The sequence below is a fragment of the Podarcis tiliguerta genome (genome assembly GCF_965153285.1).
Source record: "Podarcis tiliguerta genome assembly, chromosome: Z".
Classification (NCBI taxonomy): Eukaryota; Metazoa; Chordata; class Lepidosauria; order Squamata; family Lacertidae; genus Podarcis; species Podarcis tiliguerta.
The window spans coordinates 19,787,935-19,810,959 of NC_139553.1; the positions used below are offsets into that span (position 1 = coordinate 19,787,935).

The 23,025-nt window shown below is 44.8% G+C and overlaps 2 protein-coding genes across 2 annotated transcripts; both read left to right on the plus strand.

The window, feature by feature from the left end:
* Window positions 1-3,007: 3,007 nt before the first annotated feature.
* On the plus strand, window positions 3,008-11,653 carry YIPF6 (Yip1 domain family member 6). Its single transcript, XM_083424088.1, has 7 exons — window positions 3,008-3,116; window positions 4,410-4,538; window positions 5,519-5,597; window positions 6,155-6,197; window positions 7,063-7,188; window positions 8,836-8,993; window positions 9,978-11,653. Exons 1-7 carry the CDS (start codon window positions 3,060-3,062, stop codon window positions 10,091-10,093), a joined length of 708 nt encoding a protein of 235 aa, XP_083280214.1. The 5' UTR covers window positions 3,008-3,059; the 3' UTR covers window positions 10,094-11,653.
* A 2,482-nt stretch (window positions 11,654-14,135) lies between these two features.
* On the plus strand, window positions 14,136-22,817 carry LOC310669509 (uncharacterized protein). Its single transcript, XM_083423732.1, has 2 exons — window positions 14,136-14,260; window positions 19,335-22,817. Exons 1-2 carry the CDS (start codon window positions 14,254-14,256, stop codon window positions 21,104-21,106), a joined length of 1,779 nt encoding a protein of 592 aa, XP_083279858.1. The 5' UTR covers window positions 14,136-14,253; the 3' UTR covers window positions 21,107-22,817.
* Window positions 22,818-23,025: the final 208 nt, after the last annotated feature.

The following is a 23,025-nucleotide window of genomic DNA, read 5'->3' on the forward strand; positions in this document are numbered from 1 at the left end:
TGGGAGCCAATGTAGGTCTTTCAAGACCGATGTTATGTGGTCTCGGCGGCCACTCCCAGTCACCAGTCTAGCTGCCGTATTCTGAATTAGTTGTAGTTTCGGGTCACTTTCAAAGGTAGCCCCACATAGAGCGCATTGCAGTAGTCCAAGCGAGAGATAACTACAGCATGTACCACTCTGGCAAGACGGTCTGCAGGCAGGTAGGGTCTCAGCCTGCGTACCAGATGGAGCTGATAAACAGCTGCCCTGGACACAGAATTGACCTGCACCTCCATAGATAGCGGAGTCCAAAATGACTCCCAGGCTGCGCACCTGGCCCTTCAGGGGCACAGTTACTCCATTCAGGACCAGGGAGTCCTCCACACCTGCCTCCTGTCCCCCCAAAAAGTACTTCTGTCTTGTCAGGATTCAACCTCAAACTGTTAGCTGCCATCCATCCTCCAATCGCCTCCAGACACTCACACAGGACCTTCACCGCCTTCACTGGTTCTGATTTGAAAGAGATGTAGAGCTGGGTATCATCCGCATACTGATGAACACCCAGCCCAAACCCCCTGATTATCTCTCTCAGCAGCTTCATATAGATGTTGAAAAGCATGGGGGAAAGTACGGAAGCCTGAGACACCCCACAAGTGAGAGCCCAGGGTTCTGAACACTCATACCCCACCAACACTTTCTGAACACGGCCCAGGAGGAAGGAGCGGAACCACTGTATAACAGTGCCCCCTGACTATTGGTTTAAAAACCAATATTGGTTTTAAACCAATAGACTAGCCTGACTATTGATTTAAAAACAGGAAAGGAATTTTTTTAATGTTGCATACCGTCTTTTTCGCCCTATAGGCCCCCTCCAAAAATGAAGGGGAAATGTGTGTGCTATGGGGTGAATGCAGGCTTTCGCTGAAGCCTGGAGAGCTTCAGGAAGCTATCCTCCAGGCTTCAGGAAGCTATCCGCAAACCTGGGGAGCCCGTGGGAGTTCCCGAGGCTTGCGGTTCCCTGCTTCAGCGCGCCCCAGGCTTCGGGCAGATATCCGCAAGCCGCTGCTCCACGGAGGCTAGATCGGCTGTCCCTGAAGGCAGAAGAGGGAGACGGAGTGCTCCGTCTCCCTCTTCTAGCTTGGGGATGGCTGCTCAAAGCCTCTGCAGGGCAGCGGAGTGCGCTGCCCCACGGAGGCTAGAGAGGCTGTCCCTGAAGGTCCCCTTTTGCTCATCCCGAAGGCCGCCCGCTGTTCCCTGAGCCACTTGCCGGGGCTTTATGGGGAAACCCCTGGCTTCCCCCTTCAGCCCCGACACTGGCCGACAAGCTGGGGGGGGGGGAATGGTTTTTTCTTTATTCCCCCTCCCAAAAAAAAACCCAACTAGGTGCGCCCTATGGGCCGGTGCGCCCTATAGGGGAAAAAATACGGTAAATGGAGCAAAATTCAGGCAAATAGTAAAAGAAATAAATATGCATTCTGACACTGATGGTAGTTTAAGATACAGAACTTTGATGCTATTCTTTTTTTACTGAAAAAATATGACTTAACCCAGTGCTAGTGTGATGGTCAGAGCGTTGGGCTAGGACCTGGGAGAGACAAAGTTTCAAATCCTGCTACTTGGCCATGTTTACTGAGTACCACCGTGGGAGTCAGTCACTGCCTCTCAATCTAACTTACCCCACACAGTGTTGTTGTGAGGGCAAAATGAGAATGGTGAGAATATGCCAGAGTTCTGATAGCCCAGAAATGGAAAACACCGGAATTACCAACTGTGGAGGAGTGGCAGACAAAGATGGTTGAATATGCAGAATTAGCAAAACTGACCCATAGGATTTTTAGTCAGGAGGAAACAAGGTACCAAAAAGAATGGAGTAAATTTATGGTCTATATAAGTGAGAACTGTAGAAACTTGAAGACGTCAGCAGTACTGAAATAAAACTTATGTCATGGCTTAGTTACTACTAAGGAACTGTGGATTAGATTGGAATAAGAAAACCTGCGGAAGGGAAGCAGGGAAGTCAACTGCTCCACGGAGTGTAAAATAAGACAGATGTAAAAAGATTTGAAATATCTGTGTATTTTGTTGGTGTTGGCATATTTGAAATGAAAACTTAATAAAAAGCGTTTAAAAAAGAGAGAGAGAATGGTGAGAATAATGTATGCTGCCTTGAGCTCCTTGAAGGAAAAGTTGGGATAGAAATGTAATCAATATTGAAATAAATAAATTTGTACCCTTCGTTTTGCACTTTGTAGAAGTGTGGTTTTATTATTGGAAATACACTCTTGGAAGCCATGATTATGGATCTGAAGCATAAATTGTAGCTCCTGTGTTTTTGACCCTCAAAAGTTAATCAGGATTCAGGAAAAGTCACGTTCACTTTCTTGCTGATTCAGCAGTTTCATGTGGGATTTTATATTTTCTGGCTCGCCGATCAAATAGAGGTGGACCCCCATTCGGCAATTCCTGCGATGGCTGAGATTCCTGCATTGGACTAGATGACCCTCGGTACCCTTGCACCTCTGCAATCCTATATACTATGGATCTGTATTAGCGGAGATGGTAAAATAGCAACAACAATAACAGTATAATACCTGGGATTAATATCCTGAAAGGTGGCGTAATGTTAACAATAACAGCACCTAACGTCCATCAACATTCCTCAGCCTACAACTCCCATCAGGCCCCGCCAGCGCTACCGCCGCCCCACCAGTCCCCCGCCGTCCAATCAGCCCGCCGGCCGTGCTAGCCGACAGTGATGGGAGTTATAGCCCACATTCCCAGGTTGGGGAAGAGACGCTGTCACTCATGATCATTTTTCAAAACTTGGGGGAACATAGTGTGCGTGTGACTCAGAGTCGTGGGGGAGTAGAAGAGGGGCCCTTATGCTCCCTTATGAGAAATTCGGCTCTCTCTTTCCCCACCAGCGACCCCGCGCCCTGCACCCCGCCTCTGCCTTCAGACCTAGGCCTCCTCCGTTGCTATGACAACAGAAGCGCCTTAACGATGGCGCGGTATGATGACGCACACACGGTAGGGGGCGTGGTTGCTGGCCACGTCGCTCCATAGTAGCTGGGTCCAAGATGGCTGCAGCCGAGGAAGCGGCAGCGATGCGGGCTGATGGAGGCACAAAGCCGCTGGTGGGTCGGAGAGGCGAAGGGAGGGGAGGGGAACCGGCTGAAGAAGGCTGCGGGGAGGGCGTGAGACCCCCTCAGGCGCAGGGCTGACCGACGGAACTCCCTGCTACAAGATGGGATGACGTCAGAAGCAGGGCGCTCCTGGTCCCCAAGACTTCCTGCCCGACTAAAATGCTTGTGACCCCACTCTCCTCCCCTGATAGCGCTCTCGGAGGGAGGGAGAAGACCAAGGGCAGTCGAACCTCCATGTCCCAGACAGTCTACCTCTGAGCACCAGCCAAGTACTCGAGAAGGGCAGCTCCGGGCTTCTTCGTGCCTCCACCCTCCTCCTTCGTTGGTTCCCATGGAGGTTGGGACCTTCGAGCTGACCCAACAAGGCTGTTGTGTTCTTACGTTTAAATTGAAAAGAGGCGAATGGGGGCTGATAACTGCAGCCTTCCTCCCTCTGTGGTTGCAATCTGCATTGCAATCAGCATTATTCTTACTATTATTGTTGCTGCAAATTATTATCAGCCTTTCAGTCATATGTGGGTCACAAAAATTGAAATGGGCTTAATATTGAAACGCAATATTAAAAATAGTTTCAAAAACTTTAAGAAACAGGCCCCCAAATTTTGTTGAATCTATATTTGTCAGTGAATATTATTGTTGTTATTATTTATTAACTTTCTATACTGCCCATCAAAGGTTCACAGGGCTCTTTACAATATAAAAACACAAAAATACATAACAATAACATTGTAACAAAGAAAAACAATAATCTCCCCCACAGTTATTATTTATTAAATTTCTATCAGAGCTGCAATAGCGTAAAATAGGATGCTCCTAATTAGAAGATGCATATATCTGGTAGGCAAATGCTGGAATCCTAACAGCACCATGTCCAGCCTGTTGGTGCATTGCAGGAAGTTGGACTAGATAGTCCTTGGGGGGGTACCTAGAATTCTAAAATTCTGTGATTCATTTGAGGTTTTTAAGCAGAGGTTTGATGGCCACCTGTTAAGTAGATGTGCAGGGAGTTGGACTCGATGACCCTAAGGGTCCTTTTCCAGCTCTACAGTTCGGTTATTCAATGTAGAGCTTTAGTCTGACCTAAAAAAACAATCATAACCATACATTGTATGCTTTGTTTTCCCCAAGAATGCTACCCCTCCCTGCTTTTGCATACTTAAACTTCAAGTGTTATGTCATTTGATTCAGTCCTTTAAAATTGTAAACTGGCTTGGGTGCCTTGCAGAAAGGTGGTTCATAAAAGCTAATAATAACAATAATTAAAAGTGTGTTGAAAATATGCAGTTTGCAGGTCTTGCAGATGTGTCAATATCGGAAGATATTCCAGTCGAAGGAGAAATCACAGTTCCTGTGGGATCTCGTTCCCCAGATGAAGACAACTCCACCCTGGATGAGCCGGTTAAGGACACAATTGTAAGCATCTTGTAGAGGCTGAGGGGTAGAAATTTAAAATAATATCTTAAAATGGTGTAATCTGAGTTTCCAAAGTGCTTGCAATTTATGCAGGTTAATTTCGGGGATTGGCAAACCATATCACCTCTTCAACCAAAGATGTGTTTTACAGTAATTAATAATGTGGAAATTTAAGTGGCTCTGGCACACTGCTCACTTGATGGGTGTGTAATAATTAGATTGTGCCATAGGGCACAACCCGAGAGTAAGCTTAGTTTGACCCTGTTGCAGGGACCCTGTCAGAAGTCATGAAAATAAAAAACATGCATCACAGTTCAATCTTATTGTCTGTAACACAATATCTTAATGTTAACATGGCATGCCATCTGTCAAGGGGTGGGATATAACTCAGTGGTAGAACCTTGTGTGCAGATGGTCCCGGGTTCAGCCCCCCAATGGCATGTCCAGATAGGGCCAGGATAGGTCCCTGCCTGGAGCCCTGGAGAGCTGTTGCTGCCAATCAGTGTAGATAATACTGAGTCTGACTCAGTATAAGGCAGCCCCCTACATTCCTATGAAGGCATCTAGGAGTCTTGCTGCTTGTTCCAGGCTGAGGGGGTGGGAGTGGTTTGCGTGTCACAGTATACCTGTCATTTTTGCTGTTCTACATTGACATAGCAGGGAGGCCTGGATCAGGCCCATTGCTGCTAGCTGGAGTGCCTCAAGAGCCAGTGTATCCTTGGTCAGCCCAGCTTTACCATACAAATGCCCTGTTTTGTGGGTCTGCACCAGCAACCACTGATGATAGCTTCTGCTCACCATGCATTCAGCTCAGTGAAAGCACTCTGTTGATAGAACCTAGCAGAGAGGAACCTGGGCCATGTTCTGACCCCATCCAGCCTGTCAGTTTGTGGGGCGGGGGAGAGGGTTAGCATTGCTCTAATAGCGTCCTTTGACCGAAAATTTGTACAGCCCAGTAATACAGGCCTCAAACTTTTCAGATGCGGGACCTGAAGGCAGTTGGGAAGAAATTTGTCCATGTCATGTATCCCAAAAAGAGCAGTGCCCTCCTGAGAGACTGTAAGTGCCAGATTCATTTCAAAGCTTTGAAACCTGTGGAAATATATCCACCTTTTTCTCTTACTAACCTGTCTAAAAATCAGCATTTTTTTCAAGCAAGGTAGTAACATGAGGAATTCAGAGGTGTGGTGGGGAGGGAAGAGAAGTTTTAAGTGAAATATTTGGTGGGTTAAATTCTCCATTTGAAACTTAATGTAGTGATACAGGGATTTGACCTGACATTTGTGCCTAAATGACTCAGGCCCCAAATACCCCAAAGGCCACCTTCTTCCCTACAGACCTTTGGGTGCTGAGGGGGCCCAATGGGTAGCCCTCTGCCTTCAGAGGATACAGACCCATTTTATTTCTGTGATTGCAAGTCGTTTAAAGTCTTCTTAATATATTTTTTTAATGTTGTAACATGCACTAGGGCCTTAGAACGAAGCATGGGGAATAAATAAACAATTTGATGCCCTACAATCAAGAGGGAGGCAGAGAGTGGCTGGAGGAAAAGGAAGTCATGCTTTTCTTAGCTCCCCACCCCTTCATTGGTTTTCTTTCTCTTTCTTTTCTTCCAGGGGATTTATGGGGTCCTCTAGTCCTGTGTGTTTTACTTGCCCTGTAAGTACCAACATTCCTCCCTTCCCCTTCGTTGCTCTGGGATTTGTTGGGGGAAACAGCCAAATGCAGTGCTGAAGCTACAATAATAAACCAAAGCAATGTAGAATATGAATAAAAAAATGCCACACTAATATTTTTTTAAGCCAGCATTTTTAAAGATTATGATTTTCAGGATCCTCATATAGGGCCTAATCTGGGTTTGGCAGTTGCTGCAACAGGCTATAGGCTACACACAAGGGCTTCTCCTTTTTGGCAGAGGGTAAAGTTTATTTTTTTTTATTACATTTATATCCTAATTTTCCTCCCAGGGAGCTCAAGATGGTGTACAAGGTTCTGGTCCTCTCTGCCCTTTTGTCCTCACAACAACCCTGTTAGGCTGAGAGTGCAAGGTCACACCCAGTGAGCTACATGGCCAAATGGGAAGATTTGAACCATGATCTCTCCTAGGTCCTAGCTTGACACTGAAACCATTATGCTACATTGGCTCAACTGCCACATCCCTCGACTCGGCACCAATGTGGCAGTGAATTCTGTTGATACAGAGGGCAGTGAAGAAGTAATTGCATGCCATCCAGACTTCTTATTTAACTTAATTACAGCACATTGCCCTTTTCTCCAAGGAGTTTGTGGTGTCCTTTCTCCAAGGAGTTTGTGGATTCTTCCCCTCCTTATTTAATCCCAGCAATGACCCTGTGTGGTAGGTCAGGCTGAGTGACTGGCTCGGTGAACTTCATGGCTGAGTGGGGATTTGAACCTGGGTCTCTCCCAGTCCCTAGTCCGACACTCCTAAACCAACGCACCAGTTCTCCAGATTTGCCCACTGTTTGCTGCTGATCTAATTCCCTTGTTTCCCCCACTTTCCCAGAATGCTTCAGGGAGGAGCAGCAAATAGCACGGAAGACAGAGGTCCCCAGTTTGCAGAGGTCTTCGTCATCATTTGGTTTGGAGCCGTTGTCATCACACTGAATTCCAAGCTGCTTGGAGGGACCATGTGAGTGTGTGGTGGGTGGGTGCTGTAACCATGTTCTCTGGTGGCAGGGGTCTGGGGAGATGGGAGAGAGGCAGCCCTCCTTGCAAAGCTGTTCCCCACATCTTCCTTTTTTGCTTGAGTAACAACGAAGAGTCCCTTTGAAAAACAAGAAATCCCTGAGATTGTAGGCAGCCCAGTCAACCCTGATGCCAAGCCACATTCATTTTCAATATCCAAAGAGGGCAATGCAGAACTAGTTTGTAAAACTCTTTATTATATATTTGTTGTCTGCAGCTAAATTGACATCATTCAGGGATGCAGAAATTACATTGGACTTTCCCATTCCCATTTGGTTTCAGAAGGCCCTATGCATCCCAATTTCAGAAAAGTTTACACATGATACGTATTTCAAGAGGCACCACCTAGCCAAATAAAGTCATATTTGGTCCCCACCAAATTTTACTTTATTTGGTACTGATTACATACTAATGCCCACTATTACTAGTGCTCTCTGTTCATGCTAGAACAATAACCTTTTATAGTCTGACCTTAGATTGCAAACTGCTTTGAAGTTTTTCTTTAACAATGCAGCGGTGTATAAATTTTATGAGATAAAAATAAAATAACTGAACCTCTACACGTTCCGGTGTTCTATCCAACCATGTACAATGGCTCTCTTAATAGCATGCCACTAACTGACTCATTGTTTTGTTTTGTTTTGTTGTTAAATATGTTGATTATTTAATTAACCTTTTTTATATTGTAAAAAAAATTAATCCATTAAGGCCTCTGCCAAAGACTGCCATCTTAGGCTGCACCGTGTGCATTCTCATTTGAGAACAGACTCTGTTGAGTCTCCCTTTCTGCTGGATGTTTGCACATTCTGGAGAAAAGGAAATCTTTTTCAGCCGTAAGAGGCAGAGCTATGCTTCAGTGTCCCATGGACTCAAATGTCAGTGTCCATATTTGTATGTAAATGCTTATAATTTCATAAAATTTATACACTGCTTGATTGTAAAAACAAACCTCAAAGCAGGTTACAAAGAGACTAAAACAATCAAATTATCAGTGAAAACAGTTTAAAAGAACTACAGGCAAAGGTTACATTGCAGGTTATCACATGCATTGGCAGAGCGTGCCTAAACCCACTCCATTACACCCCCTCTTCCTGCCACTTCTGGGTTTGTGGTGATACGTGTTCTTTGAATGTGCGCAAAATGGGAGTAGACTGTATTTAAAACATTTTTTTAAAAAATCAATAAACTAAAAAACAGATTAAAACATACATACATCAATATTCTACATGCCTGAGTAGGCTTGTCTAAACACAAATGTTTCCAGCAGGTGCTGAAAAGAGCGGGGAAGCCATGAGCTTGGCATCAATAGGCAGGGAATTCCAAAGTAGAGCTGCTGCCCTGCCACTTAGTCATATGCACTTCTCAAACCACATAATCACAAAGCCCTTAAGGTGGCATGGCATAAGCTTTGTTGTGAAGCCTCTGGCCGTTCATGAGGGGTAATTTATGCTCCCCAATATGCTTCTGGACTGCTGTCTGGAGACCAGAATCCAGAAGCTGATCATCTGTGCTCCAGAAGTGAGTGCAATACACCTGCCCTTTCTCTTCCCCACACCCACCCAGAATTTAATGCTGTTTCTTCCTTCCCAAGATCTTTTTTTCAGAGCCTCTGTGTCCTGGGTTACTGCATCCTCCCCTTGACGGTGGCTCTCCTGGTCTGCAGGCTTGTCCTGCTAGCAAGCTCTGATACTCCTGGCTTCATTGTGCGTCTCTTAGTCGTGGTGGCCATGTTTGCCTGGTCGACACTAGGTATGTTTGAGAAGGAAGTGCAGTCTGGAACCTTTTCAGTCCTGTCTGCAAAAGCCCCCATGAGCTCAGCAGGGTTGCGTCCTCCAATTCCCATCTTTGATTTGTCCAGCACTGTCAGTAAGTAGCTAGGAGAGAGCTGCTTAAAAACATTACAGAAGAAGCGGAGCTTGTCTGTGTGGCAATGATTTTCTTCACGTTTTCTTCAGGGTTAGCATTAGCATTTCGTTCAGCTGGTAGCATGTTTGACTCTGGCGTTCTGCGGTCTAATGCATGGAGAACGCAAATAGAGAAAAGTTTTTCTCCCTCATAACACTCATGGACATCCAGTGAAGCTGAATGTTGGGAGATTCAGGACAGAGAAAAGGAAGTCCTTCCATCACAGAGTTAGAGTTAAACTATGGAACTCACTCCCACAAGAGGCAGTGGCCACCAACCTAGATACCTTTATAAGAGGATTCGACAAATTCATGGATGAGGAGAAGGCTAGTCATGGTTACTAGCCATGATGGCTGTGCTTTACCTCTACAGTCAGAGGCAGCAATGCTTCTGAACACCAGTTGCTGGAAACCACAGGAGGGGAGAGTTGCTCTTGTACTCAGATACTGCTTGAGGGTCTCCACAGGCATTTGGATGGCCACTCTGCAAACAGGATGCTGAACTAGATGAGACCCTGGCCTGATCCAGCAGACTCTTATGTTTTTAAGATGCTATCTAAATTTTCAGGTTGGTGTCCAGTGTTCCCATTCCATTAATGCAAGGGACATGTGACAGTGGAACAGAACTTTCCTGTTCCCTCTGCTCCCCATTGCACACCTTCACATAAGCTCTGGAGGGTTGGGAGGTGTCCTCCTGGGAAGATTTTGGGGTGCATGTGGGACACAGAATAAATGTAGGTGCTGCTGGGGCTGCTTTGGATACAACCACAATTTTCTGCTTTTTCAACTGTTTGTGTGTATTCTAAATATTCCTTCTCTTTCTTTTCAGCATCCACTGCTTTCCTGGCAGACAGCCAGCCCCCAAATCGTAAAGCCCTGGCAGTCTACCCCATCTTCCTCTTCTATTTCGTCATCAGCTGGATGATCCTCACCTTTGCCCCATAGTGACACAAAATCAGTGGAGACCCCAAAGCTGAATGAAGGTGGCTTCTGTCTCTGTTAAGCCTCTCGGTTACTGGCTTTCCCCAACGTTGCCCTCTAATTTATCTACCTGTATTTATGCTGTGTGTTGGACAAAGGCAGGACTGGTCCCCAGGAGTATGCTGAAGGTCCCTTTTGTGTTTCTGATTCCTCTGAGAATGCAACTGATGTCTGTCTGCTTACGCCTCCTCTTGTAAATACCCACGAAAGGGCATTGTTGCCCTTTCTGAAGAATGCTGCTGATGCATAAGAAAGTAGAAATCCTGTCTCAATCCATCAAAGCTGTTGATAAAGGTAGATAGCAAAAGATACCCATCCTTAACCAGCTTATCAGAACACTTGGCGCTTTGTCTTCTGTACATCAGGACATTTTCAAATGCTTGTTGTCTGTTGATGGGAGAATGCTAGGAGAATGTTCCATTGAAGTTATGCAAAGTGATGCAATAGTTTATGCCAACCATGACACACCTTGTTGCCTCCAGAGACTATAGGACTACACCTCCCATCATCCCCTACCAGCACAGGCATGCTTACTGGGACTGATGGATATTGTAGACCAGCAACATCTGGAGGATGTTAGTTTAGCAAAGGCTTGTTTGTGTGGTCTTAGCACATCCATGATAGATTTGCCCCTGCCGCCCCTAATTCTTTGTGGAGGTGTGATGCAAGCCTAGTGGTTCCTTCCGTACAGGGAATTATCTCTCTCTTGAAATGCAAATATATTTTGAAGTGACTTCTGAAAAGAATGCTTGAGTTATGCTGTCTAGAGGTTACATTGTGTTGGGAGTACCATGTGTTAATTGCAACTTATTGGGCAGATTATACTTTTTCTAACTGCAAAAGAAAACCTACTACTGACCTTCCAGCAGAACTCAGGTTAACTGTTACCAATCTTGTGGACAAGGGACAGAAAAAATAAGCAAATAATATCAGTATGCTTTTCCCTTTCTTTCTTTCTTTCTTTCTTTCTCTCTCTCTCTCTCTCTCTCTCTCTCTCTCTCTCTGTGTGTGTGTGTGTGTGTGGTGGCTAACAAGTCAGAAATTGACAGGGGAAAGCTGCAGAGTCTTATGTCCCAAGTGACCCACGTGGTGTTAAATACCTTTTAATATGTCAGGACTTCAGCATTCAGAACACAGCCTGTGGGAGACTGGTTTCTTCTTCTTTTTCTTCTTCTTCTTTGCCTTTCCCCTTAGTTGAGAAGTAGGGATGTGGGGCAAGCAGTTCCCACATCCCATCTCCATTTAGAGCAGTTTTTATTTTGTTTTTTTTGTCATTTGCCTTAATAAACCTGAGAAATGTTATCCAAAAACACTAAATTTTAATATATGATCCATGTTTTCCTCTGCTTGCTGTCTTGCCATTTGCTGGAGGCAGGAAAATAAATCTCTACCCATCTTAATTGTAACTCCAGTCTTGTGTGTAGCTCACTGCTGGCGTGTGTGTGTGTGCGCGCTTCAGTTGGGGAGCAAAAGGTGTAAATTGTTTTAATTGCAAACTTTTATAAATAAAAATGCTGAAAGAGGTATTTGGAATCTATTCTGTGTCCCAAAGTTTGCCGAGTAAAAACAAAACAAAAACTTTCATTTTCAAATGTAGATCCTTAGCAACATTCAAACTTTTCTGTTTCAACTTTGAACCAACACTCCCAAATCAGGGGCAAGGTTCTGTCTTTTAAGGACTATGATTCCTAGAACAAGCAACATGACTAAGGTGTACTGAAATATACTCAGAGTCGATAGTGGATTTCATGCTCTTTATTCAGCTCATAGTGGTGAGGAATGGAAGTTCCCCCACGATATCTGCTTTATATACATTATTTACACAATGGGCTGCCGTGATTGGCTAATTCCGGGATTCTCCTGTAGGCCAATCAGGTTGTGGATTCACTTCCACCTGGAGCTGGATTGGGTGGCACCTTTGGACCAATCATACTGCTGCATTGCTCTAGGACCAATCAGACTGCTGCATTTTGGATCCTATTGTTCTAGGACCAATCAGACTGCTGCATTTTGGATCCTAGTCAACTCAGTACTGTACATAACATGTACAAAGTGTTTTTTCAGACAGAATGAAGATATTTCAGTTGTGGGGCATGTTGGAGGAGGAACATGGTGAATTGAATGTCTTTTGTTGGTGGGCTGCCAGTGGAGATCATTACATGGTGAATGATGACAGCCAGACATAAATCTTGGCGATTAAATTTACTCTGGAAAAAAGAGTGAATAGGAGGCTCTGGAAAAGCCACTTTCTGTTTCAAGAGGCTGAAAGCCAGTCAGCTCTTGGGAATTCTGATGGGGGTTAAGTGATTTGCGAGCTGAGGAATCAGCACCTTGGACCCAAAGCCATGTAAGAGCCCTAATGGGCATGGGATCTACAAAAGTCTCCCTTAATTATTTCTGAGCCTTATGATTTATAACAAAAAGATATGGAACTGCTGGTGGAAATTTACATTTGATGCTTGAACTGCTTTCTGCCTTCAAGAAGAAAGGAAGGGAAGGCAGAAGAAAAAAGCCTACTTTAATGGTTTGAGTCAAGGAAGTTTTAAATGAACATGCAAGTTCTGTATGCTAAGAATTTTTATTTTCTTACTGAAATTTCAAAAAGAATACACAAAAGAATATGCAATATATTTTTGAATCAAATATAAAAAACTAATCCAAATAAAAACTCAAAAAAAGAAAGATGAGAGAGCTTTTGATTCTTCGTCTGTCAGCTATATATAAAAAATTGTTGAAGCATCCACTCCAAGATAACACCCCAAATTCCACTTTCTATAAACCAATATTTTCTTCAATTATCAAACCCATGTAAGTTCATTTTCTTTTTTACACAAAGTCTATAAGAAGTTTCCAGTCTAGTAAATGTAGACAATTATTTTTCTCTGAGCAAACACATGAATTCCACTGTCTCAGCTAAGTCCAGTAATTTCAACAACTATTCATCCACTGTAGGTAATGATAAATCTTTCCATCTTTGTGCATATGAAAGTCTTAGCACTGTGATCGTGTATTGAAATAAAGATCCATAGTCTCTTTCTAATTGTTTATCTAAGTCCCAGCAGGAAAATTGCCCTTCAAATCCTCTGTATCAGTGTAGGTATTTGTATTCAATAGTTTTTAGCTTTTTTTACATGTCCACCAAGATTCAGTTAACTGTTTTTTAGGCAGGAATTCACATTGACCATGAGTGAAATCTTGTAAAAAAAGGAAAAAAACTGACAGGGGGCCATGAGCCAGAGACTTTCTGAGGCCGCTCAAGAAAGCTTCCCTGCGTGTCAGCTGAGCAGCCTCAACAAAACACCGAGGAGACCCACTCCGATCCCAAAGAGGATGTCCTCTTTGGAAAATGGAAAGGGTCTCCTCATGAGCCAGGAGGGCTCTCCAGGGTGCTACCCACATTTGAGCGAAGATTATCTTGTAATCTTTCCCCAGCCCATGCAGCAGACTGAAAACTACAGGCTGAAAAAGTGGCCTTTCCAGAGGCTATCTAGTGAATCTGTGTTGGGATATTTGAACTCAGGACTTTGCAATTCACAGCACAGCCGGATTCTTGTAATGGGAATCCTCTCCTTGCAATGCAGAAACCAAAAGATAACCTGGAATAACTACACAGCTACATAAAGCTGGATCTGACTGAACCTAGAGCCTGGACCTGATGTGGAGTTGGCACTTAATATTTGCCACATGCTGGTCTTCCCTTCAGACAAAACCCAAAGGCGAATCCACACAACTGTGTGTACAAATTCTCAGTCCCATTCCCCAATGCTGTCTTAAATCAGGCTGAAGACAAAGGATTTCCCAAGGAGCCTGCAAAGAATGGCCTAGTGCTTAGGGTAGTCTGATCACACTTCCCCCACCCTAAGCTCTGGCCCACTTTTCAGCCTTCTGCAATGACATCATCTTCCATCATCCAATTCTGATTCTAAGATTCTCCTGGCCCCTTCCTCAGCATATGCAGGGTTGCCATAGAGATGGCAACAAACTTTTTTTTTTTTTTTTTTGCATCATCATAATTCCGTTGTCTACTTCTTACCGGACGCTTCCTTGGTAAGCATTGGTGAGACAGGCCTAATGAGCCACAATCCAGTTTCACCCCTGTATAAAGGGAACGTCCTCTTGTCATCATGGCAGGTAGGAAATTGAGTTATCTAGGTGCTTAGAAGGGACCCTCCATTGTCCCAGGGGGCTAGAGAGAATCTGAGAAGCAAGCAGTGAGATTGAGGGTTTGCATCTAGGGAACAGGTGAAGTCTTTGGGCAACGTATACCTGCATACATGGAAACTGGGATAGACAAGAGAAAGAGGTTTTGGTTCAAAAGCTGAAGGGCACAATCTACCCAAATTAGTCACAGCTAAGTCCTAGGGTAGGGACGCGGGTGGCACTGTGGATTAAACCACAGAGCCTAGGACTTGCCGATCAGAAGTCGGTGGTTCGAATTCCCTGCGATTGGGTGAGCTCCCATTACTCGGTCCCAGTGTGGTGTAGTGGTTGAGAGCGGTAGTCTTGTAATCTGGGGAACCGGGTTCGCGTCTCCGCTCCTCCACATGCAGCTGCTGGGTGACCTTGGGCCAGTCACACTTCCTTGAAGTCTCTCAACCCCACTCACCTCACAGAGTGTTTGTTGTGGGGGAGGAGGGGAAAGGAGAATGTTAGCCGCTTTGAGACTCCTTAAAGGGAGTGAAAGGCGGGATATCAAATCCAAACTCTTCGTCTTCTTCTTCTTCCCTGCTCCTGCCAACCTAGCAGTTCAAAAGCACATCAAACTGCAAGTAGATAAATAGATACCGCTCAGGTGGGAAGGTAAACAGCGTTTCCGTGTGCTGCTCTGGTTCGCCAGAAGCAGCTTTGTCATGCTGGCCACATGACCCGGAAGCTGTCTGCGGACAAACGCTGGCTCCCTCGGCCAATAAAGCGAGATGATAATGATAATGATAATGGTCAGGGGTCCCTTTACCTTTACTAAGTCCTAGGGACACCCAACAGTGCTGAGGTTAGCCATCCCTAAGGCCTATTCCATGGATTTTGTTGGGCAATAGATGTTCCCACTAAGTCATAAGTACTTTCAAATGTGTGGGTTTATTTCATTTTGCACAACAGCCAACGTGCATTTGTAGAACAGGCAAAAAGAAGAAGAGGAATGTGATACAGGTTCCCACCACTCTCAGGGGCCACTACCAGCTACTTTGGCACTCACTGATCCAATAGCCCAACTGCCCATTGCTTTGAGAGCCAGTGTGGTGTAGTGGTTAAGAGCGGTAGTCACGTAATCTGGGTAACCGGGTTCGCGTCTCCGCTCCTCCACATGCAGCTGCTGGGTGACCTTGGGCCAGTCACAGTCTCTCAGCCCCACTCACCTCACAGAGTGTTTGTTGTGGGGGAGGAAGGGAAAGGAGAATGTTAGCCGCTTTGAGACTCCTTAAAGGGAGTGAAAGGCGGGATATCAAATCCAAACTCTTCTTCTTCTTTGCATCCTCTTTTGCATCATAACATTCTCTGGTGGCGTAGAATCTTGGGGGTTATACTGTGGAGATGGTGGCAAACCAGTTCATACAACCGCAGTTTCCATGGGTGCCCCTCTTTTGGTTGCTGACTTGATTTGAGCCCTCAGTGTATGTTTCTTGGGACCAGTTTGCCTCCCAGCTCAGCTTGGACCATCTGTGCCCACTCAGCCACTTCAATCTTTGGAACTGACATTCTTATGGGTGCCACATAATCGCCATTCTGTCTTCGTAGGAGCTTCATCTATTAGTGTTGCAGTACCTACACTTTGGAATGCACCTAGAGCTGGTGTGATTGTAGTGGTTAGAAGAGTGGGCTAGGACCTGGGAGAGACCAGGGTTCAAATCCTTGCTGAACCATGAAGCTGATCTTGAACCAGCAAAAACGCTACCAAAAGGGAGTTGGGTGCTGCAATTCTTACTATAACCAATCATCTTCACGTGTAGCAAAACCAAGCTGTAGAACTGGACTTAAGTGATCAGGTTTTAACTTAGCCACTCTTGCTTGGAAGTAAGACCCTCTTGAATTTAGCAGGCTTACTTCTGAGTAAACATCCATAGGATCAGGCCGCACAAAGCAATGGATGAGGAACAAATGTTTCTGCTCTAGAGAAAGGAGGAGATTGCAGGCTTCAATCTGCTGCTACTTGGAGAAAATAGTTTCATTTTAAGCTGAGCTGCCTCCCTTTTTTTGTCTGATCTTCCTCCCATTTCTCTCAGTCCCGCCTTTCTCTTGATAAAGTTGCAAGGGGAGAGAAATGGCACATAAACAATTGCCAGTTTGCATGTGATGCTCTTCCCAACCTCTTTTTTCATTTCCTGCCTCGAACCATAATGAGCAGACACCATGATGAGCAAAGGAACGGAGAGGCATCTTTTTTAGGTAAACAGCGAAAGGTATAGGGAATAGCGCAGGGTTAGTCTGACTCTTTAGCAAAGTGGGATTGGTACTTTTCCAGCAGGGTGGTGGTGGGAGATGAACACATTTTGCAAACGCTGCAAAAAGGAAGTTTGCTGCTGCAGTTCTTTTTATAACCAAACTTCTTCACATGTAGCAAAAATAAGCTTATAAATTAAGGATGCTGCACCCCTATTATGCTTACCTGGGAGAAAGTGCCACTGAACTCGGCTGTGCTTGCAACTGTAGACTTGCTTCTGTAGGGCTTGCTTCGGAGTAAACATGCATATGATCAGACTGCAAAAAGCAATGGATTCATTTAAACCCAAATGCAGTGTCTGTGTGTATATACACTTCTCCCTTTGTGTAACATAGTGTTTATAGTGATATAGATGTATATATGAATGATGGGGTGGGGGTGGGGGTGGGAGGGAGAGAGATGCGTAACTGCCTCTGAAGACCAGATCACCTGTTTTGCTACTTCTTTAGAAGAATCGACATGTATTCATTATTTCCAGAGAGGACGTACAGAATCTTAAAGGTTTCCATATACAGTATCTCTCTACTAGTAGCTTGTGTAGAAGGGATCTAAAACTGGGGTGGCTGTTACATCTATAGATGAGGTTGCCATTCTTTTTAGAAGCCTATATTCTAGCAAAGTTATCAGCCATTATTTGTATACAGTAATGAGTGGTTGAAAGTAAAAGTGGTAAGATTATGAAGCTGCTGTTGGGAATCTTAAAAAAAAAAAAAAAAGATGCAGCAACAAACTGTTGTTCAAGGTCTTTATAAATGTTGGATGAAGGAATTGAGGGGATGCTCATCTAATTTGTAGATGACACCAGACTGGGTGTCATCGCCAAACTAATGCCACAGAAGGCAGAATTGGGAATTCAAGATGACGTTAACAGATTGAAAAACTGGACCGAAACTAGCAGAATGATTCCAAGAGGGACAAATGTAAAGTCCTACAATTAGGCAGGGATAACCAGATGTACAAATATACAACATGGGGGACACCTGGCTTACCCATGTGAAAAGGATCTAGGGGTCTTTAGTAGGCCACAAGTTTAATATGAGTCAACAGTGTGATGCAATAGCAAAAAATAAAAATAAATAAATGCTAAGGCTATTCTAGGCTGCATCAAGAGAAATATAGTGTCCAGATCAAGGGAAGTCATAGTACCACTCTATTTTGCTTTGGTGAGAACCCTCCTAAATTGTGTGCATTTCTGGGCGCCACAATTTAAGAAGGATATTGACAAGCTGGAATGCGTGCAGAGGAAGGCGACCAAGATGATCAAGGGTCTGGAAGATATGTAGCCGCTGACCACAAATTAATCAATATCAGTCTGTTGGCCACCAGCAGGGTGCGTAGAATCCATTTCCTTTGTCCCGTTGTTCATTTCTGTACAATATGGTTCAAAAGAATATTATCCGCTGAAAGTTTTAACTTTTTCTGCACACATAGTTATACAGTCCAGCGCTTTCTTCCAAAACTTAGTAAGTACAGGGCACATAATGCCACTATACAAATCTGTTGTGTGTGACCCCATTTGGAATACTGTGCAACTGCTCTGGTCACCTCAGCTCAGAAAAGAGTTGGAAAAGGTTTGGAAATGATTGAGGGGGTGGAGCGACTCCCCCATGAGGCAAAGTTGCTGCATTTGGGACTTTTTAGTTTAGAGAAAAGATAAGGAAAAGGTGACATGATCAAAGTTTCTGAAATGATGCACGGCATGGAGAAAGTGAACACAGAGAAGTTTTCCTCACTCTTTCATAACACTCGTGGACATCTGATGAATGTGGGAAGATTCAGTACAGATAAAAGAAAGGGTTTATTCATGCAGTGCATTGTTAAACCTGTAGAACTTGCTCCCACAGGAGGCAGTGATGGCCACCAACTTGGATGGGTTTAAAAGAGGATTAAATGGGGTTATAAAGGAAAATACCTTTGATGAAACCTGGTCTCCCTTTTTTCATACGTAAGGAGAAAAGAAAGGAAAGCTCTTTCAGCAGCCTAACAAACCTGTCTGTGAAGAACCTATATGGACTGCCAATGCTGACTACCTGAGGGCCCCGGTCCTGCCACTCTCCAACTGGCCCAGGGCAGCACCTGACAGGCCTCATAAGGACTGCTGCTGTGGCTGCTGCCCAGCAAGGACTGGGGAGTTTTTGCTGTTGTTACTGATATTAACTGATATTACTTATACAGTGGTACCTCGGGTTAAGTACTTAATTCGTTCCGGAGGTCCGTTCTTAACCTGAAACTGTTCTTAACCTGAAGCACCACTTTAGCTAATCGGGCCTCCTGCTGCCGTTGCACCGCCAGAGCACGATTTCTGTTCTCATCCTGAAGCAAAGTTCTTAACCCGAGGTACTATTTCTGCATTAGCGGAGTCTGTAACCTGAAGCGTATGTAACCTGAAGTGTATGTAACCCGAGGTACCACTGTATTAATTTTTGTATCTTTATTTTTATGTGGAAATTGTTCAGTTTGGTTATGTAGTTTGTATTGGTGAGTTATTGTATTTTATTATTTGCTGGAAGCTGCCCAGAGTGACTGGAGAAACCCAGCCAGATGGTTGGGGTATAAATAAAAAATATTATTATTATTTATTTATTTATTTATTAAGACCATGTAAGATGACACCATGGGCTTGGTGCTATGTTATTTTCTTTGCTGTGACTGTATTGCATAATAAATATTTTTTTTAAAAAAAATGGAAAAAGAGGATTAGACAAAGTCATAGAAGAGGAGATGTCTATTTATATCTTGTAATGTATCTTCCTTTTGTCTTTCTTTCAGTGGTAGCCACTCAGACACATGAGGGGGACCAATCACATCACCCTCAGTTGGCAGCTGAAGGAAGCCACCTTGGGGGTTTGTTCCATCTGCCGGACGATCTCTTCAGTGACTGCCCTGAGATCAATAACCTGGTTGCATCCTTTGAGCCACTCTTTCCAGAATGTCTTTCCACACCTCTGGGTTCCAATGAGGCAAGTGAGGGGACATCCAGGGAAGCCCCAGGAAGCGACCAGGTGTTAGCCACAGCAACTGTAAGGCAGGAGGCAAGACCTAAATGTGACACCGCCAGTAAAAACCAACAGCAGAGTGAGGGGCAAATCAAAGATGATAGCAAGGTTCCTAGTGTTACAGGAGCCAAGAGAATGTGTGTGGATACATTGGCAGGCCAGCCCTCAAGTCATTTCCCCAGGATCTCTGCAGAGCCAGAACTGAGGAAAGAGGGATTTGGAAAGAGCCGGAACACCGATCCAAAGTCTGTGGTGTCAAAGGCGCCAGACTCTACATTTTCTAACATAAAGGGGAAGAGGAAAGCCATTTTGACTGAAGACAAACTGGTGAGAAATTTCCCCAGAACAAGTCTAGAGTTGAAGGCATGCGGCTCTTCCCAGCGTCTTCAAGAAGGGCTGAGCGCCAAGTGCTCTCGAGGAAGCCATCCCAGCCAGAAAAGCCAGGAAGAGAAATGCAAGGAGGAGAGAAAGATGCCTTGCCAAGACTTTCTGAGAAAGGGGAAGGCAAAAACCATTGGGCTCCAGCAGGAAGCTTTAAGAATGGGTGAGGACATGCTGAACAGCAGCAAATCCAAGACAGCAAACAATGATTCCAAACCGGGGGGAAATCTTGGAGAAACTAAGAGTAGAGAGAAGGCCCAAGCTAAAGGGAACCTGGCTGGGGTAAAGGGACAAAAGAATGAGGTGCCCTCAAAGGCGGTCCCCAGAACCAACCTGGCTTTGCAGATGATAGAGTCTGTGCGAGTCTTCCATCCCCTGGGCAAGAAGAAGCACATAATCTCCATGCCTACTAAAAAGTCTCTGCAAGTCTTCCATCCCCTGGGCAAGAAGAAGAACATAATCTCCATGCCTGCTAAAAACATCTCTCCACTAAATTCTGCCAACAGCAGTTTTGCAAAGACAGAGGCCACATTGGAAAGACCTATGCTGAAGATATCACATAAGCTCAGGCTGGCCCCCCTGGCTCCACTAAGGCTAGTGTCCACCGCCTTGCCAAAGCCCCGGCCAAAGCTGGCAGCCAGTCCATTGCCAAAGTCACCACCAGCACCCTCCCCCCTGTCAAAGTCACCTCCAGCACCTGCCCCACTGACAAGGCAGCAGGCAGATTTGTCACCTGCAAAACCTCCAACCTCTGTGTGGAATCTGTTGCCAGAAACATCCACTTCCTCTGAAGGAGTGCCATCATCTCCTCGGGGTTGCCAAGCCAGGGAGTGGGCAGTGCAGTCCAGTGTCCCTGCAGAAGGACCTGATCCCCCGATCCAGCTGGCCACCCCAGCTGAAAACCCTTGGTGGCTCTGCAATGTCTACCCACTTGCAATGAAGCTAGTGAAGCCTGCGCTACCTGGGCAATCTGTGTCTCCACCACAGGAAGATCCAAAGCTTATCACACAGAGGAGGACCCCAGGAAGCCCAGAAGAGTCACTACCAGTAATGGAAGAGCAGCAATGTGCTGAGGAGGTGAGGGAGAGAAAAGCTGAGGGAAACTCTGGCCCCAGGGAAGGACTTTTGGATATGGGAAAAGAGGAGGAAGATTATCTCTTTTAGACATATGCAAAATTATTGTGCCCAGTTTTAACATGTGCTATCCTGAGAGCTCTTAGAAATGCTTTGGTGATCTATCATATCCTTGGACAACAACTAAGAAGTGGACAGGAACTGAATGTTATCCAGATCTTTGGACCCAATGGGCACATGAACAGATTAAAAGAGACTTCCAGTAATGTTGGATGGATGGACGAGGTAAGGGATGTTGCAAATTAACATCCTCAGGGAGAAAAACCTCAAAAAAGTCTTGGGGGGTAGTAGCAGCTGCAGCAGCAGTACCCAAGATCTGACCATCTCACTCCAAAGGGGAAGAAGACATAAAAGATCCACCAACCTGAAAGTTTCCCAATTTGTGGCCTGTCCCTTTCAGCCAATGCTGCATCATGACTGACATCTTATAAGGCTACCTACCCATGAGGCTGCTTGTTCTCCAATTACGAGAGACTAATTTACAACACAAGTGTGAGAAAGCACAGTTAAGGTGGCAAGAAACCAGTGATTTCTCTTGCAGAATGTCTCATCCTAGCAACCTCTTCTCATTCCTGTTGTTCCTTCACCATTGCTCTGCACTTGTCTGGAACAGAATAGGTGCCCCACCCCCTGGTGTCCAACAGGGGTACTCATTGTGAGGTACTCCTTGTTAGGGGTATCATTCCTGATCCTCTGCAAGGGAAAAGTTGTGTTGATGGTCTTCTTTACAACCATCTGCTGGAATTTTGCAGGTAGGAAGTGGAAGAAAAAGTGCTGTCAATCATTAACAAAACTGTTGGAATCACACTTCTGTTTACAGCAGCTGATGCCTTACAGTAAACCTCCCTAGGTCTAAATGAACTCACAAACAGTTCCTAAACAAACAAGGGTCAAGGCAGCCCTCAGGTGATGAAAGCCAGCTCCCCTTTTGCTTCTGAAAGTGCATTGCAATAAATAAACAAATCAGTAGATAGGACACTGAAACATCCAGGGTTTGGGGTGCAGCGGACAGGTCAGAATCCCCCAACATTTAGATAGGAGGTGGTTATTTTGGCCCAAGGCTGTCTATTTGAGGTGCTGGTCCTTAGTGACAAAGTGTAATCTCTCCTTACTATGTTCCATCTCCTCTCTAACAGCCAACAACAAGGGTTTCTACAAACAAACTAGAAAAAGTAGACGTACTCAGGAAGGGGTAGGTTATTATGGGCTGTAATATGAAGTGCCAGGTGCCAAAGTGGAGTGGAAATGGCGGGGAAGGTGCCACTAAGCAATGTTCCTGCAACTCCTGCTGGCCAAGCTAGTGAGGCTTAATTGACCTCTGGAGATCATGCAAGCAAAGTGTCTGTGTTTACTTGTTTTACTGAGATGCATTAATGCATATTGTTGTATTGATTATATGCAAGTCACACAGCATCTTAATTATGGAGTCCATAATCTGGAAAATAACTGAATCAGATCATGCTCCAGTTAGGGATTGCTCAACCCCCAACTTCTAAGTATTCCTTGGTTGCTTTCCAAAGTTGGTTTGAGCTCTCTCTTTATTACACACACACACGGGGGGGGGGGGGGCACTGCTAGAGGAACAAGTTTTCTGCTTAAGATTTATAGGTTAAGGTTCTTCTATTGTAAATATTCTTATTTTTTTATTAGAGTAATTCAACCCCCTCACCCTCCTCTTCTTTGTGGAACTAATGGAACTCCACAGTCATCAATAAATGACTTCCAGTTTTGCTCACAACTATCTTGCCTCTATGTTTTCTCCTTTGTTCTTTCAAATTTTGTCCTGGGACAATTTTACCGTTAAAACAAAATCCTGGCATTTGTCAGACAACGAGATGCAAAATGTCATTCACCTGATGCAACGCCAGGGACATCCCAAGGATACATAAGGACAGTTGCATCAGCATCTGGACTTTGATAGGTCAAGTCACCCTTTTCTCAGGGGCAGT